This window comes from Mesoplodon densirostris, chromosome 13 (assembly GCF_025265405.1).
Source record: "Mesoplodon densirostris isolate mMesDen1 chromosome 13, mMesDen1 primary haplotype, whole genome shotgun sequence".
Lineage (NCBI taxonomy): Eukaryota > Metazoa > Chordata > Mammalia > Artiodactyla > Ziphiidae > Mesoplodon > Mesoplodon densirostris.
Window position 1 is genome coordinate 88781671 of NC_082673.1, and position 18618 is coordinate 88800288.

At 53.2% G+C, this 18618-nt stretch overlaps 1 protein-coding gene across 1 annotated transcript in view; it reads right to left on the minus strand.

Annotated features, from left to right (window-relative positions):
• Window positions 1-18618, minus strand: part of COL22A1 (collagen type XXII alpha 1 chain) — a 240739-nt gene that overhangs the window by 144537 nt on the left and 77584 nt on the right. The window contains exons 12-15 of the mRNA XM_060116083.1: window positions 10155-10208; window positions 9273-9326; window positions 8174-8227; window positions 6213-6257 (exon numbers count right to left, since the gene is read on the minus strand). Of these exons, the coding sequence (XP_059972066.1) occupies window positions 6213-6257; window positions 8174-8227; window positions 9273-9326; window positions 10155-10208 (207 nt within the window). The remainder of the gene's footprint in view (window positions 1-6212; window positions 6258-8173; window positions 8228-9272; window positions 9327-10154; window positions 10209-18618) is intronic.

Here is an 18618-nt window from a genome sequence, read left to right on the forward strand (position 1 = left end):
CACATCAATCCTATGACACACTGTCCCTGCTTTCAGTAAAGGAAACTGAGTCTCAGAGATTAAGTGTGCCATCCTGGCTCACACAGCTCAAGAGGGGAAGATCTGGTATTCGCTGTCTGAATCCTGGGGGCTTGTGGTGAAAGCAGGGGGCTGGGGGGGTGGAGGGCTCCCCCAGGCCTGGTCCACTTGCTGTTCTAGGTCTCCAACAGCAGAGGGCACACGCAACCCGCTTAAAGCACAAAACCCGCCCACAGCCCCTGCCATCTAGGCTGCCTAGTCCTGAGGACCCTGAAATCTCCGTGTCCCACTGCACATTTAATGCGGGAGGGGGGGGTGTTTGTGCTTCTTCCACTGGACACTTGCTCCATGAAGATTTAACCACACGCACCCAGCATACAGGAGAAAGTCAACAAATACTCATCCCAGTAACACCTGGTGGGCAACGCTGCCAGCCCTTCCAGAACCACGTGGACTGAAGGCCATGGTCTTACGGACAACTCATCGTAAGACAGAGTCGGGGGCTGGTGTGGGCGGGATGCACCATGGCCACAGGCCCTTCAAAACTCCCACTCCCTTTCGTTAAACGTTCAGGGGGTGCCTACCAGGTGCCAAGCCCTGTAGCTGCTTCCACAACTAATTTCATCGGATCCTCGGGGTCACTTCCTGAGACAAATGGTGTTACCTCTAAACGTTAGGTAAGGACACAGGTCAGAGAGCCACAGAAGCTGCTGTGAGGCCCCAGAGCTGACAGGGGCAGGGCCAGGGTAAGACTCCGGTCCTGCTGATTCCAAAGCTGCTGCTCTGACCGCTTCACTCCAGCCCCCAAGGCCTGGGCTTCCCTAGTCCCAAACCAGGGCGGACAGGACCCCTGGAACGTCCTCCCTGGGGCCTCAGGAGCTCGACTGCCACACCCACCCGAAGTTGTGTAGGAAGCACGGTTTTCCAGACAGAAGAGCTGGGGCCGCCGCGTCCAACTTCTGGCCCCTAGGGCGTGGACTCCTGTCTTTGTGATTAACTAGATACACTGTACCATCTGCCAACTGTCCCGAGCCCAAAAGCCCCTGGACAACCCATTCGGGCCTCACTGTCCCTCAATCACTAGGAGGTCCTTGTGTCTACAGAACCTCCACACCTCGCTGCGCCTGCAAGGCACCTTCTGGAAGATGCCTGAAGCAAGGGCTAACTCCAGGCCCCCACCTCCCAGAGAAGGCCCTGCCACGTGGCTGACGGAGGTGGCCTCAGTGATGCGTGGCCACTGGCTCTCTCTGGCCCAGCTCCACGTCTGGCCGAGCCAGGCAGCGGGATGCACCTGTCTCAAGGCGAAATGGAAACTTCCTTCTTGCTGATTTAAGAAATCTGAGAGGTTCATGAGAAAATAAGCTGTTTTAAGTACTCATCAGATATAAGAACTGGAGAGGAGCCTGAGAGATCATGCAGCCCAGGCTTCTTGTTTGACAGATGGGGAAACAGAGGTGCAGAGAAGGAACCAGCTCTCCCCAGGGTCACCAAGAAAAGTCGGCAAGGGAGCCAGGGCTCAGACCCAAAGCTGAGCTCGCAGGGCTCAGGTTATGCACGCCCCCATCTTTCTCTGTCCTGCTGTTTCTATACTCTCTCTCTCTCTCCACCTCTCTCTCTCTGACTCCCCACCCTCCATAAATATGGCATATGCTGCCCGGCACTGCTCTAAGCCTTTTACAGATACTAACTCATTTAATCCTCATGGGAGCCTTACATAATAGATAGTTACTCTCAGCACTGAGGAAACCTGAGACTCAGAGGTTAACTAAACTCTCCAAAGGTCACACTGCTTGCAGATCCCAGAACTAGGATTGAAAACGCAGGAAGGCTGGCTCTAGAATCACTGTGTGGGGCTTCCTCTATGCCATGATGCTGCTGCCTGGTGCAGCCTGGGGAGACTGAGGCTGATGGGTCACCGGCTGGACTTCCTCTCCTGCAGCTCCCCTGTAGGTGGGCCCCCACTTCCCGAGCTTCCCTGCAAGGTGGCGCCTGCAGGGGGCAGGGCTGTGGCCAGTCTGAAGAAACAGTCCCCTGGGAATGTCGACTGCTCAGCCCCATGTGTCCTGCGGGGAAAGCCCAGATTGAGAGTGAGACGTTTCCAGCACCTGCTCTCCTTATAACGGGCTGCATCAGGAAACACATCACCTCTGGGCTCAGTTTCCCCCTCTGGACAATAACGGGAGATCTCCAGGGTTATCTACGGTCCTTTCCAGATCTGATCATTTAGAATTTTGACAGGAATGCAGCGTTTCTTGGCTGGAAAAAGTCTTAAGGCTCCAAAAGCTTAACGGACAAGCCGCCCAGCATTATATGGGAAAAGGCTGTTACTTCAAAACAGAACTTTGGGAAGAACAAAGCACTGAGTGTACAGACTGAGTTTTCCCCTGAAACACAGGTGGGAAAGGACACGAATGTTTGTGGATGTGTCAGTTATGTGCTGGACACTTTGATTCTGTGGTCTCATCCAAGGTTCCAACAAGATTCAGGGAGGCTGTGCATGTTTCCATTCCGCAGATGAGAACGTGAGGCTCTGGTACATCAAGTGGCCGGCCCAGCTCCTCTGGGGCAGAGCTGGCTCCCCCTAGGCCCGCGAAGAGTCCTCAGCTCCGTACTTCAGTCTCGACTGAAACCCTGGGAAATGCAAATCCCCCTGAAGCTCAGCTTAAACTGCTGCAACCGGGGAGCTCAGGAGACCATCTTTCGGACGGTGCAGTGCTCCTGCTCTGCTTTCTGTCGGTGACATTTCCTGGCTTCCATGACGTGGTCCATGCAGCTTCCTGTTCACCATTTCATCCACTCCGGAGGCTTCACCTAAGCCTAAGTGCTAAGATGCATCTTCTAAATCCATCTTACGCATCTCTAAAGAAGCCCAAGTTCACACACCTGTCACTGAAGGTCCTCAGTAATCTGAGTCTGATCTTGGCTCCTGCATCACTCCTCACCTGGTGCCCAGCGCCTCGGCACATGAGGCCTGGCCAGGTGCTCCGTGAGGCCCCAGAGGTGTATAAGGTGACCAGGGTGTGAGCGGTGTGCTCAAGTTGCCAGTGTGAGTGGGGCAGGGGGTGAAAGGCAAACAAATGTGATACACGTGACCCATGAGGGTGACGACCACAGGGGTTCCAGGGGTAAGCTCTGGGACAGGCCTGGGGACCGAGGAAGACTTCTGAGGAAGTGGCACTTGAGCAGAGAGTTGAAGGAGGTCACACAAATATTTAAAATATTTGTAGCTGGGTGCTGGGGGATGGGTACATGACTGGGGAATGAATGGATGAAGAAACAAATGGATGAATCAACTTAACTTTTCACATGCTCCCAGTCAGACTGCAGGCTTCTTAAGGACTGAAGTTATGCTTTTACTTTTTTGGGTCCTTTCTAGCACATTAAAAAAAAAAAAAAAAAAAAAAACACTTAAAACATAGCTTCAACTGGGAGGATTCCTTCCATATTCTTTCATGAGGCAGAAGACACTTGTGAGAGGTGCGTCCAGAAACCCCCGGCACTGCGTGTGAACCAGATGATGGACAAGGGCTGGGAAAGGCGCCTCACCGGCTTCTGGCTCAATCCAGATCCCACCCGCGATTTTACAACGCAGGGCACTGAGGCTCAGTAAGGAGGCTTCTTTCCTTTCCTAATTCCTTTTGCACACTCCGGATCAGTGCTGAGCGGCTTGAGCCCACATCTCCCGGACCCCAGGGTGTTTGGTGCCACGTGGTCCCCACATGAAGCAAAGCAGAGTCCTCTGTGGGTGAGGGACCCTCACGAGCTCCTGCCTGTGGGTTCTCAGATGCCGTGACCGCAGGCTTGACCCGGCCCCGGGCCTCAGGCAAGTGGCAAAGCCACAGCCTTGACTCCTCTGTGTGGGGAGCCCTTCCCAGGGGATCAAGTGTTGGGTGTGTGCGCCCTGCAGTGCTGTGTCAGTACTGCACCTGGATCTGATGGCCAAGGTCCCGGAGCTACTGGAGGGCTGCGTCCACCTCCTGTCCTCACACGACCCAGCCGTGTCCACGCTACTGTCCTTTGCTTCGGTTCCCACACCTTTGATTCCCCGGTTATCCTTCTTACGGGGGGGGGGGGTCTGGTCTGAGGACACAGGACTCACCTGCTGTTCACTGACTGGTCTGGCCAAGGCCTACGGAGGGCTATCCACGCTCCAGGCTGTACACTGGGCACTGCGCACCTCACAGGACCACGAAGTGAGCTTACCCTGTGAATCCGTGTGGCCCACTGAACTCCTGGGGCCTCGAAAGCAGGGCCTGTCCTCAGTCTCCACTGGCGCTGCCACCGTCAGCGCAGGACGTGAGGCACCGGGCACTCAGTAGCGGCTGGCGGGACACTGAAGGCCTGGAGGCCAGGGCACGAGCCTGGGTCTCTGATTGTGCCCACACGTGACAGCCAGGGGGATGTCCGCGCACCTGGGCCTTTGGCCGGAATCACTGGTGAGCCGGCCACGCACGCACTTTGGCCACGGAGTCTCAGGGTCCCTCTTGCTGGTCTGGAGCTCAGCCCTACCGCCAGGTCCATTCCCCAAACCCTGCCTGCTCTCACGGGGGCTTTCAAATGAGCACCTTGTTCCCTCGTGGACCAGAGCTGCCCACCAAGCCCTGGGCCTGGATCCTCAGTTATCCCAAGTGTCCCTTTCAAGACTCCACCTTATAAAGGCAAGGAGGAGAGGGCCAGAGAGGCGCTCTACCTGAAACCAAACACACGGAGCCACGTGACACCTCCCGGAAGAACCAAGACACGCAACTCATAACGACCACGGGGTAAGGTATTTCACTTCTTAAGCTACAGTGATTAGAATCTAATATCCACACAAACAGAAACCGTGCTTTGGAGCTGAGGTGGGGCGCTATGCTAGCCTCTCCCCCCTCCTTCCTTCTGAGGAGCTTTCTAGGAAGCCACGGGGCCACGTGCTTCCAGAGCCACACAACACATTCATTTCCTTTGACTGGAGCCTGCCTTCTGGGGAGGCAGCCTAAGGAAACCATCCTAAATTTGAAAAATAAATAAATAAAGCTATCGGTGCAAAAATGGTCACCAAAGCAGTGTTTTTAATCATGAAAAACTGGAAACAACCCTAAGTGATTAATAATAGGGGAAAGGGCACATAAATCACAGTCTAGTCACACAATGGGACGCTGTGCAGCCCTTTAAGATAAATCATAAAAGTCTACAGCAGCATGGGGGGGGGAGAGGCTCCACGCAGGAACAAGAGACAAGACGGATGCAAAGCAGAACATGTCACGTGTGGCTATATAGGAAGACACGGGACACACAAGAACAAGTCCTACAGGGAACGTGCCAAAGTGGCCACCGCAGTTGTAGCAGGATGGTGGAATTAGAGGCTGTTTTTTCCCTATTTTCCAAGTATACTGAAATAAAATTAAGTTTCTTAATAATTTAGACATTCCCTACAAAACTAAAGTAACCTGTACTCTAGGAAGATGGGAACAGGGTAGCTGCTGAAAAAGGGTCTGGAACATGGCCAATTTCTAGCTCTTGATCGGAAGGAGCCCCATGAACAGATGGGCCTGGGATTCCTGAGAATTCGACGCCAGCTGCTGTCTGGCGAGGTCAGGGGGGATATGCGGTCCTCACCCCCACCCAGCAGAACCCCGAGCCTTCTACAGCCTTAGCACCCATAGAAGAATCTGGTCTGAGGATTACTTATGACCCGGCGGCCTCGCTACGAAGGCACGGCCAGCCTCAGCCCGCCCTGACCACGTCACCGCGGTGGCAACATGCGTTTACGAGTCTCAGCTGAGGTCAGGTCACACCACTTGATGCGTGAGGCTGAACGTGAGTCCCCAAGGCCACAGTTGTCACCATGCTCCCTCCCTCCGTGGGAGAGTCAGGTAATCGAGGTGTGGAGAACTTGTGCAACTTGCCGAGGGAGATGTGAGTCCATGGCAGCAACCGGAACCGAGTCCGGATCCAAAGGCTCTTTCAAAACCTCCCTGGCCAGGAAACCCGAAATCCTGTCTCTGCAAGGGGACTGCAGCCCCTGCAGGTACCGAGCCCACAGTCTTCTGGGCCCAGAGCTTACATTCAGAAGGCTGGGAGACTAATGCCTCCTCTGCACCGGGCTTCACCTGCCAGTGCGCGCACGCACGCACACACACACACACACACACATGCACACTCACACTGTCTATGGAAAACTTCACCGATGGACTGAAGCAGATTGGAAATACCTTTTTTCCTTGGGCTCCCTTTTCACCTCGTTCTCCATGGAGACCCTGGGGAAGAGGGAAAGATGAGTAACAGGACAGCCCCGTCCAGCTTCTCTGGACTGAGTCTGAGGCCCGTGGGCAGCCTGCCTGCCTGGGATGGCGGTGAAGGTCTGTCTCCCATGCAGTCTCACTCCGCACAGCGGCCTGCACTCCCCCCTCAGGCCTGGGCAGCAATCTGGGTCCCCCGCTGCGTGAGACGTGAGCTCCCGGGGCTGGTCCCCCCGCCTGGATCATCCAGGTCCTCCCTGTTAAGACTTGAACCCACCCTGGTCCCTGAGCTCATCTGGTCAAGCGCAGGAAGGTGGCCTTGGAGTCAGTCCCCACTGCCACCCAGAGCCTGTGATTCCGTCTGATCATGGAATGGCGGAGCAGCCCAACACTGAACCTGAGACTCTGGGCCCCTTTACGCCACATTCCTCCACCTCCCCCAGGGACAGGGCTGCTGCCGCACCCTCTATCCGCCCCACCTTCCTCAGGAGCAACACCTAGAAGCTGCGCTAAGGACCCCCTCCCCGCTGTGAGCAGAAGCGATGGAAACGCCAGCCAAGGTGCTGGCTTCTCTGACCACAGGATTCAAACTACAGTCCCTGCCCCACCTGCCTACCATCCATCCTCTTCACCAGGCTGCACTTTTCTCGAGCACTCAGCCCCACAGGACACATCTCTGGCCTCCCGCAAGCAGAACGCCAGCCCCACGAGGGCAGTGCCTCCTTCCCTTCAGTACCGTACCCCACGGTCTGGAAGAGCAGCTGCTGCTTGATGTCCATAAACACTTGTTGAATAAGTGAGCCAATGAATGGCTACATCAATCCCTTGGTTTGCACAAGAATCTTGTAGAAGTTCTACCTGAAGGCTACTGCCCCACATTACAGTGCAGAGATCAGAATGCACGTGCGTCTGCTCCTCTGAGATGTGTAGGGTGTGCAGTGAGATGCCGGGTCACCAGCACCCCAGCTGGTGGAAGCACAGCTTCTCTGGGGCAGGAATGCAGCTTGGTGCATGGCCCTGCTGGAGAGGCCTGAGTACGTCCTGTGTTACTAGGTGAATGCCTTGTGTCCCCTCTCTCTCCTCTCCCTTCCTGGAGAAGGGACTCTTGGATGCTCTATGAAAAAGATGTTAAAGGGGGCAGAGACTGCCCAGGCCTGCTTGTGGATTCCAGGAATAATACATACATCTTCGGTGCCTGAAGAAGAGGCACAGGGCCAGAGCACAGGATGCTTTCCCAGAAGGCAGAGGGTCTGCGGACCACTTAAGCCTTTGGGGGCAGCTGGATATACAGGCCATTCTAATTCCATCCAAATATTCTGGCCAGATACACAGAGGTCAGAGGCTTTGAATGCCCCTGAGGCAATGCAGGTTGCCTTGTTTGAAAACGACCTTTAACACTGCTTCCTTCATTTGGAGATCATCTCAAATCTTTCTTAACAAGAACCAAGAACAAGGTTAGAGGCCCAAGAAGACACTTTGCTCCTATATACCATATCTACTTGTTCATCGCTTTATTCACGGGGCACTTGGTCACTAGACATCCCATGTGTCTGGCACTGTTCTAGGGGCTGGCAATTTATAAGAAAGACTCCACCGCCTTCCGGAGCGGCTGACTAGACTGACTGGTAAAAATGGCTTCTTTAGGTCAAGTGTCAGAAATACCTGGGCTGCTGTATAAAAATGCAGATCCCTGGGCTCCACACAAACCTGTTGCTTTAGCTGGGAATGGGGCCCTGGGAACGTGCGTTTGAACGTGATCGCTAAGAGATCCTTTAAGTACCATAACGTGTAAGCATTTCTGGTCTAAGAAGAGTCACCCAGGCTTCACTGCCATGTCCTCCGTGTACAGGTGTGGGATGGGGACCTGTCAGAGCCTGGGTCCCAGTCCCTGGCAGAGGCGACAGAGCCCCTTCCACACAGCTGCCTCTACTTACAGGAGCTCCGACGGGGCCGGGAGGTCCGGGAAGTCCAGGAGGTCCTTGGGGTCCCTGCAGAAGCGTGTTCACAAGGAAAGGTTTGGGAGTGGCAGGAAGAGGCGGGGCAGAGGCCACACTCTGTCTGTAACTATGTTCAGGGCTGAGAGGGCTGCTTCCCACCCACCACGTGCCACCGTGCCACCCGCACAAGGCCTCCCCGAGAGACCCCTCCGCCTCCGCTGCTCCCTGCCCCACGCAGAGCTCGTGCCATCCCCTGCCTGGTGGAGCCAGGATTCACACGCAACTCTGCTCGACTTCGAGGAACGGGAAACAGTGTGCTGGGCCATCATAAGGCCAGTGCAGCTGTCCCGTTTCCACATGCCCCGCGGCCCGCAGCCATGCCAGGATCTGGCCAGGACATGTGCACAGCTCCCGGTCACATGACTGATTCCTCAGCGCACCGCTCACGCTTCGCCGTGGGGCCAGCACAGCCTAGACGTGTCCTGACAAAGCCCAACAGGAGTCTGCAGGGCCTGGAGGCCCCTCTGCTGCCTGGACCACGGGTTGCTATGATTTCTAGGCTACTAAATGGGCAATATCTGTTAAAATCTATTAAAATTAAAATGTTCTTTTCCTCAGCCAAAGGTATCCCAATTTTTGTCATCTAGCCTACTGGAATAAAAATACAGTATACGTAAGAGAAACGTGTGCACGTGCACACATGTGTGTGCATTTATTGATTTTAGGGAAAAACAGATGAAATTAGAAATAACCTTGAGGGCCACAGATAGAGGAAAAGTTGTGTAAATTACAACACATCCATATGACGGAATAACATGCACTGATTAAGGGAATAGGTGGTATCGATCTGTACTGGTGTGGAAAGATATGTCTCTTGTTAAAAAGATAAATGGCAGAGTACAGTACAATTCATTTTCTGTAAGACTTTAGGAAACGTCATGGACGTGTGGACATACACACATGAGCTCGGGTGTGGTGCATGAGCAGCGTAGGTAGGGAACCCATTTGGGCATCACCTCTACACCTAAGGACATGTTCCCTAAAAAGTTCGTTTTGCATCAAGAACATGAGAGGAATAACTCAAAGCAACACTTACCCGCATGCCCACCTCCCCAGGCAGCCCCAGCTCTCCTGGCTCTCCCGGCTCCCCCTGCACACACAGAATAGCATGTGGTCACAACCCGGGGGACACAGGCCCAGGCACCCGGGGCATCTCTTCCTGGAACTAGAGCTCGGCACGGAAACGATGTAACCACCGGTGAGCTGAGACCCGGCACCCCCAGAGACTCTTTCTACAAGCAAAGGAGCTGATCTTCACTGCGGGTGTTCATCACCTCAATCCCCATCCACTCCTGCTGCTGGGCCAACAAAACTCAGCTGAGACAGAACAGTGGAGCGAGCATAGCGGCTCGCGTGCCCATCAGGGGCCGCCAAGAACCCGAGCCGATTTCCATGTGGGTCCTTGCTGGAGGAGAGGACCCCTTTATCCTGGATCAGACTGACCCGCCTGAGCTGAGGTCACATTTTGCCTGGGGTCCTACAGTGTGTTCCAACTCAGAGGCTGCGGGTGCAGAGGTGGAGTCGGGGTGCCCCCCAGAGGGAGGCCGGCTGGCCATTCAGGCTGCTGCTGGGGCCTCGCCGACTCCTTGAGCCGTGAACTGGGGACTTGGGAACCGAGTCCCTCAGCTTGGACCTCAACTTGGTTCCAGGTCTAGGCATTGGACAAGACCTCCCATGCAGGACTGCTTGTCAACTAAGTGAGAAAACAGCTTCCAGGGACACATAGGTGATGCCTGGTGGCAACGGCTGCTGCTGGTGATGTTATAATTATCAGGCTGGCCTCTGGGGACCTGGGAAGATCCTGGTACAAACAAGCCCCAGCTCAGGCCTGGCCCTGGCAAAGGCCACCCCACTCGAGGACAGGGGACTCTGATCAGGAGGTCCCAAGCCCGGTGCTGCCCTGTGGGAACAGACGTACCTGCATGCCTTTGCTGCCGTCTCTCCCAGGGGGACCCGGCAGGCCCAGGGAACCCTAGGACGAGAGAAAGAGAACAGCAATTAGGACAGGGTGAGGACAGCAGTGGAGACAGGCTCTCAGGATGCTGGAGCAGCGGAGAAAGTGCCAGACAGGACCTGTGGCCAAGACACCACTACTCAGAGGGCAATTCACAGACCTGCAGCCTGGGCGCCTCCTGGGAGAGGGTGAGAAATGCAGATCCTCAGGCTTCACTGGAGGCCTGTTGTATCAGGGTCCATGTTTTAACAAGACCCCCCAGGGGGTACGTATGCACCTGACAGTGGGAGTGAGACGTCCCTGCCCCGCCCTCCCCTAACTCGCCGTGTGGCTGACCCCCTGCAGGACCGGCGTCACACATGTCAGCACAGCACCAGGCCGGAGCAGGGTTCTTGACCTGGGCCCCATCAGCACTGGGCTGATGATTCTTTGTTCGGGGGTGGGGAGGCTGCCCTGGGTGTTGCAGGGTGTCCTGCAGCATCCTGAGATGCCAGTAGCCCCACAGGGGTGACAGCCCAAAATGCCTCCAGGTATTGTCAATGTCCCCTGGGAGGTAAAACTCACGCCAGTTGAGAACCACTGGGCTAGACCAGGTATTAAAAATGTTTCTTAAGCTGGGGCAAACTCCATTCTAATGAACTGTGCAGAAGCATGTGATGGGCACGCTCATGGAGCAGCTGTGGGGACCTGCTCGACCCCCCAACCATGCCTCCTGGAGGTGGACTGGGGGCGACTCAGAAACAGGGGCATCCAGGAGCCCTCCGCTCCTGCCCGGCTCCCACACCACCTGAGTCAAATCAAAGGACTCCACCAAGACCTTCATCCCAGCTGCCCCCTCCCCATCAATTTTCCGTGGGACACTGAGCAAGTCAGTGCCTCTTTCTGGGCTTTTCCATCTGTGCAATGACGATGCTGGACATTCAGTGAATGACTGAACTGATGAATCTATAAGTATATTTAGAAAACACTAAGGGCTGGACCCTGTAGGATGTCTTCATATATTGTGTTATTTAGTACTGATAAGCCCTCGAGACAGGTCTTATTTTCTGAAAGACACAACACACATTATACATTTCTAGTTTTCATCTATAAATTCAGATGCAACCGTGTATGTATGTATGTACACACACACACACACACACACACACACACACTTTTAAAACTTCTACAAAGTGCCTTCCATGGTCTCAGCATTCTAAGTTGCTGTGATATTGGAGAGCAAAACAGACAGAGAGACATCTCTGGCCCAGCTCTGCACCTTTCTAGCTGCGTGACCCCAAAGGCAGCCACTCTGAAAGGTTGTGTGGCGCTCGCCCCTCGTCCAAGTGTGGAGGGTGACACCAGCAGGGTCGCTGGGAGGATGAGGGGGGGCTGGGGCAGTAAAGCACACCTCTGCTGGGGGGACACCTCTACCCCTGGCACGCTGTCATCGCGGCCACACGAGGTGCCCTCTCCTGCTGTCACCCAGCAATTTAACGGTGCCCACAGGGCGCTTGTGCTCCCACGAAACACTGATCTGCTGGGAAGTGACGTCTGGTTCTTAAGCTCGGGGTCAGGAGCATCTAGTCCTGGACACTAAGGAGATAGTTAACGTGAGTGGAACCTTCCAGAGGGGGCATCGCAGGCGAGGCAGCCTGGGGGGCGGGACTTCAGGGACTTGGCAGGCTGAATGCAACCCTGGTGCTCCTGCAACCATCCCTTAGAGGAGGGTGGGCCAGTTTGGACAAATTACTTGATCTGAGTCTCGGTCTCACTTTCTGTAAAAAAGGAAACAACTACAGACACTGTGGAGCTTGCATAAGTATAAAGTGTCTCCGCGGGGGTTCGTATAACATTTCCAAAGCTGGTCTGCACGATACCTGTCTGATTTGTAGTTAATGTGTGACGGGGTGGGGGGAAGACTGCCGGGTTCTTGGGTCAAATAAGCTTGTGAACTGCAGTTAAATAAAGTTAAACAGGCTCCTGCACGGCAGGTTGTCTTGAAGCCTTAAACTTGCTCTGTGGATGGCGGTTCTGCACAGCGTCCTTGCCCGCCTGACCTGCCCCTGGGGTGCGTGCAGGGACCCTGCACCTCCTCGGGGGCAAAACCAAGTCCTTCACCCACGTGCGTCCAGTGGACCAGGCTGCCATCAGCAGGGGTTCAAAAGTGTTAAAAGGGAGTTAGTTATTGAGTAAGAAGAAGAAAGACGGAGACAGTCTCTGATTGGCAAGCCTTGTACTTAGGTGGGATTTCCGAAGCAGAGAGACTTTCTCGTTGATCTTAGGGAACGTCTGACTCTCCTTGGCTGGACACAAAGGCAGGCGAACAGTTTGGGTATTTTCACAAGAGGAAGGATTGTTCAATATCAAGGGCCCAGGGTTTTCTGCAGTGGCCATTTCCTCAGGACAAGTGGGAGTTGATGGGGTGCTTTCTGGGGTCCAACTGTCCTCACTGTCCCTGTAAGGGCAGGGCAGCTGTGGCCAGAGATTTCTCAGCTTCTATTTCCACACCCACACAGCAGGGATGAACTCCCTGCCTGCCTGTCCCTCTATCTGACTATTTTGAAACTCAACCGAGGTTGAAAGAGGCAACCAGTACAGATGCAAGTGATTTCTGCAATATAGAGTGACAACCAGACACCAACCAGCATCGCTATCGTTAGCGCTAACAGCAGAACCAGCAGTAAGATTAACGGGATACTAAAGAAAACATTAAGGGGATATTACAGACGTGCTGCTGGCGGCCAGCCTTTGCTGCACATTCACGGCCTGCCAGGTTCTGAGCTCTTTACCCTCATCAGTGTACTCGACCCGTCCTCACAACAATTCCACAGGGAGATGCAACTGCTACCTACGTTTCAGAGTTTACGACATGGAAACACAGGGATTCAGTACTCTGCCAAGTTACAGCATGCGTAGTGGGAGATGAGACTTGGGGCCCCCGAGTCTGCCTCGTCGTCTGCACAGTACTTGGCACGTGCACGCACGGCCCTGCGTGGATGCTTGGTGACCCTGTGGGCTAAGTGTTCCATGCTGTCTTCACATGCAGCCCATGAGCGCAGAGGGACCCTGACTTTCTGGCAGCTACCCAGCAGTTCCATGGCCTGGTGAGGCAGCTTGGGGCGGCTGAGGCCTGGGCGCCCAGCCTTGTGCTCCCTCCCCAGGGATCAAGGTCAGCCCCACTCAGCCTCAGCCAGCCGTCCTTCCCTGGGAAAGCATCAGAGCGTCCCCAAAGGCCTCGCAGGAGGCAGGAGCTCTGCCTCGAGCCAGGATGCTGGGGGTCAGGGACAGGGTGGGCTCAGCTCCCCAGATGCCCTGTCTCCCAGGCCATGTGTTATCTCCTGCCCCATCCTGCTCTGATCTTCGCAAAAGGCTGTGTGCTTCCAGATGGCAAGGGGCAGCCTACTGAGCCCTGCTTCCTTACAACATTAGGGATAAATGCAACACTTTCGAAAAGGAGACACTCCCCATAGCGCACCCCTCTAGGGTCAGCCCTCTTGGGGTGACGCGGTGCGGAGCTTGCCCCAGGGGTGGGTTACCCAGTCCTTGAAAGGCCAGCCCGTCTTCTGGCTGCTGCAGGTGGGGGGTCCCGCAGTTGCAGGCAGGGAAGGGAGGTCTAGGTGGGCTCCTGCCTCAGGGATACAGCAGGGAGAGCAGCAGAGCACGGAGTTTCCGAGACCATCTAATAAAGGAAGCCAGGGAGAAGACCAGAGACAACGCCGGAGGGAACTCCAGAGAGTTCTGGAACCTCCCCTGAGCCCACAGTTGTCAAACGTCCAGCTCCGTTGGCACTTTCCAGTAGATGCCCAACAAGTATCTGTATGAGTCTGCCTCATCACAAGACAAGAGCTCCATGAGATGGGAATCAGGGCTCCGTCACCTCCGTGTGAGCCGCGCCCATGTGGCCCCAGGCCCCACAAGTGTTCCCTGTGCTTTAACTCCTTCCCCAGAGCCCTGTGGGAATGAGCCCTGCAGGTATGAAACCCCCAGGGACAAAGGGAACAGGAAGCTGTTACAGGAAAACAACGGTCTCAAGAGCCAGCAAGCTGCAGCTTCAAATCCTGCTCTGTCACTCAGTACTGATGGCCTGGGTCAAGTTAGCGAACACCGAACACCGTGAGTCTCAGTTTACATCTGCAAGTAGGCGTCATAAACTTCCTGCAGTATTTGTGCTTCCCAAGGACGGGGTCAGCTTGGCCAGTTGGCTTTAGAGCATTGGTAGTCAAAGAAACTGAGCCTCTTTAGACATGGATATTTTCTTTGTCTGAGAAGGTAACATCTTTTTTTTTTTTTTTTAATCTTATTTGAATCATGGTTAGGATAACCAAGCTGGCACTGCAAACAGACACATTCTGAGAAAGTTCCACTTTCAAGTCACGATGAGATCCAGGCATTTCATTAGATGGGTTCCTGCCCCTGAAAACTGTGTCCCCAAGGAAAAGTCAACATGACCCGCATATTTCATGTTTCAGTGTCACCTCATCTTAACATCACAGAACACCACCGTGCCCCCGTGACACACTCTCCAAACTCCCCCACCTGGACTCAGCTGCCTGCAGATGTTCCGAAGAGAGAGAGTTACAGCCCTAAGCTGTCCGCTGATATCCCATCAGGAAAGTCATGCTACCACTCTGAACCTCAGTTTCATCATTCCTAAGATAGAGGCTCATGCTGCTTCCAGATGAGAAAATGAGTGTGGATATAATTGGTAGACTATAAAATATTATTAAAATGCCAGTTGTTTATATTCTGTTGAGAACTAAGAACACTTTCGCAAGTCCATAAGGTGGGTCAAAGAAAGGAGTGGGGAACAGACTGGAGGTTACCCTGCAACTGGAAAGGTCGGGCACAGGGAGATCTTTAAAGGGAATTTGTGTAGCTCAGGGTCCACAGTAAAGTACAGAAAGACAGGAAAGTGGAGGGAGGGAGAGAGGAAGGTAGGGAGGGAGGGAAGAGTGAAAGAGAAAGATGAGAGAGAGGGGGAGGGGAGGGGAGAGGAGGAGAGGGGAGGACCAGACTGGAGAGGAGGGTCTGGATTCGCATGAAGCCTCTGCTGCCCATTAGCTGAGCAGAACAAGTGACTTCCCCTCCTGGTTCTCAGCTTCGTCGTCCATAAACAGGGTGATGCAAGGAGTAATAGTACCTCTGGCCCAAGGTGGTTTGTAAGATGCCTTGAGACAATGCTTTGGAAAATGCTTTGTACACAGGGAAATTTGAAAGAAGCATCAAGTTCTGTTATTTGCAGTAAACTATCTGGAACCTCTGTTCTTCACCTGTAAAAAGGAAATCACTCAGCTTAAGAAGATGACCATATACATATATACAGTGGAATACTACTCAGCCATAAAAAATAACAAAATAATGCCATTTGCAGCAATGTGGATGCAACTAGAGGTTATCATACTAAGTGAAGTAAGTCAGAAAGAGAAAGACAAATACCATATGACATCACTTATATGTGGAATCTAAAATATGGCACAAATGAACCTATCTATGAAACAGAAACAGACTCACAGACCTAGAGAACAGACTGGTGGTTACCAAAGTGGGGGGAGGGATGGAGTGGGAGTTTGAGGTGAGCAGATGCAAACTATTACATGTAGAATAGACAAACAAGGTCCTACTGTACAGCACAGGGAACTATGTTCGATATCCTGGGATAAACCATAATAGAAAAGAACATAAAAAAGAATGTATATGTGTATATAACGAAGTCCCTTTGCTGTACAGCAGAAATTAACACAACATTGTAAATCAACTACACTTCAATAAAAAAAATTTTTAAATAAACAAAATACATTTTGTTTCATCTTTATGATATGTCACAGTCATTACAGAATTGAATTAATAAAATCTGGATGAAAAACTTAAAAAAAAGAAAATGACCATAGATAATGCATGTGAAATCCATTACAGATGAAAACCAGGGCTCAGGGAAGAGAGGCTTTCCCCCAGTTCACACTGGCAGCTGTGACTCAAAATCGGGGGGGCCCTGCTTCCAAGCCAAGGCTCTGACCTCTCTTCTGGCCACCCCCTCATGCACACACACACACTGCCTCAGTAATCTCACTGGGAGCCCCTGGTGGGTATCACGTGGCAGGAAATTATCCACCCATATGCTCACTTGTCAGAACCAGAGCTCTAGGAATTACCTGGTTACTTCACTGGGCAAAATAGACAAGAGAGAACAGATATTTCCCCTGTTCTTTTGATTAATTAAATATCAGAGCTTTCCCCTGAAATACTGACAAAGACAATGCTTCGCTGCTAGAGGTGCCATGTTAGTACCCTTCTCCTTCCACCGGTAGAGCCGGAGCAGGCCCTAGGGTGGGGCTGAGGAGTCCTCTGGGCAGTGGTCCTCCAGGTGTGGTTCCCGGGCCAGGAGCGTCAGCATCACCTGTGCCTTGTCAGAAGGGCAGATTCTCTGGCCTCACCGCAGCCCCACTGAGTCAGACAGACCGGGAGCGGGGCCTGGCACGGTGGTTTAACAAGCCCTCAAGGGGGTTTGGGTGCCTGGTCAAGTTTGAGAACCACTTCTCTGTGGTGTCAGAATACATGAGCTCACTTTGTGGCTTGGCCACACAGAGAGAGAAAGTCACTTGCACCTGGTCACACGGTTAATAGGCCTGTAACATGAGGACAACCATCTCTACCCCCAAACTGAGTAGCCTGTGTGTGAGTCCTGGCAGACAGTAGTAGCTGTAAATAGGGGGGACCGTTATTACTCTTAGATGCTCTGCAAATCATTTTGGATGAACTGAAGAAAGGAAAAGACACCTGACACCTCTACGGCAGCCCACCTGGAACACGCTTTCTACTAACACTCCCCAGGCTCCCTGAGGCTTTCGGAGTTACAGAAGTCCTCCTTGGGGGAGGCAGGGAACACTGACATTTCCCAGCTGTCAGCCGGCCCTGGGGATAAGACCTCACTGATATAGAGGACGCAGAAGATGTCACTTGGTGTAAAAGGTGGAAAACTATGCTGGTATCACGGTAATTACACTTAACATTTAGGAGCACTTTTTACAAACGTAAGTCATTTATTTTCATTAGTTCATTTCATCCTCGCTGTAACCCTCTGAGGCCAGCAGGATTATAGTCGCCAATTTATAGGTGAGGAAAGCACGGGGTGCAGGGGTTGAGTAACTGACCTGCCCAGCGTCCACAGCTGCTAAGTGGCCGAGCTGGGATCTGAGTCCGGCCGGTCGGTGTCTAGGGTGCATGCCCTTGGCCTCCCCTGCCCTCCCAGCCCAGCTGCCTAGCAGTCCAGCATTTACCCTCCCATAAATGCTCTCCCCTCCTGTATGAAGCCCTTGGCCCTGTGGCTGGGCCATGAAACTTGGCAACAGCCTGAGTGTCAGACGGGGCTGGAAAAAGTGCAGACTTTCCTATTCCAGCTCCGCCTGGGGCCCTGAGAACCCATGAACTCAAAACTTCCCCAACGTGTCCTTCAGCACCATGGACAGGGTCTGCGGCATCTTTATTCTAACTCCCAGCATTTTGCCCCAACCTACAAGGCTATTTGAGGGCACATAGGCAGCTGAACCTACTTTCCCCTAAACCCTTTAATTATGATAAAAATAGAAGGCACTCGACCACAGTTATCCAAGTCGATAACCATGAATAATGCACATTAAGGCACAGGCTAAGAATAGGAGTCGGGGGCGCTGATTAAGCCAGCTGTGAAAAAAGAGAATGAGACCCAGAGCTAGCGGCAAATGGCATAAATTCATCTTAGAGGTTTCACACATACAAGCACACACATATAATTTACACTTTATGGCTCAGAGGCTCTATAATGTAGTCATTGCATAAAATAAGTCGATTCCTACAAGGTACATGGGTTTTGAGGGTCAAGAATTCTCAGATAAAAGCATCCTTTTTGGGGGAGGGCAGGGAACCGGCATTGGCCAGTGCAGTGGTTAGGAATGGGAGGTGTAGGGTCGGACAGACACAACCTCAGCCCCTCACCCACCATTCTGTGTTCTTGGGCATGCTCCAGACTCCTTCAAGGAGCTGCAGAAGGCTGATACTCATAAAGTAAACAGCTGGCAGATATCAAGTGGTCAATAAAAGGCTGATGTCATGATTCTTTCCACTACAAGGCATCTTCTTTGTGACAAAATCACTCGAATGTTGCAGACAAAATCACCCGACTGTTGCAGACAAAATCACCAAGTGCTGGCCACTGAATTCTCCGTGGCTGCCAGTGCTAACGCCCCACCCATCCCTTCGGACAGAATCTGCGAGGTAAGTGTGTCCATCATCCCCTGCAATGGCACACGTCTCACCTACACCAGAACCCCGTGCTATGGAGAAGCACCTTACGCTTTCTGAGGGCGCTTCTTGGTCACTGCTCTGGAAAGGAGGTGCTGGGAAGAAAATCCGTATGTAGCAGACCCCGCGCTTCACTCCCCACCCGCCTGTACGGTCCATCTCCACCTCCACG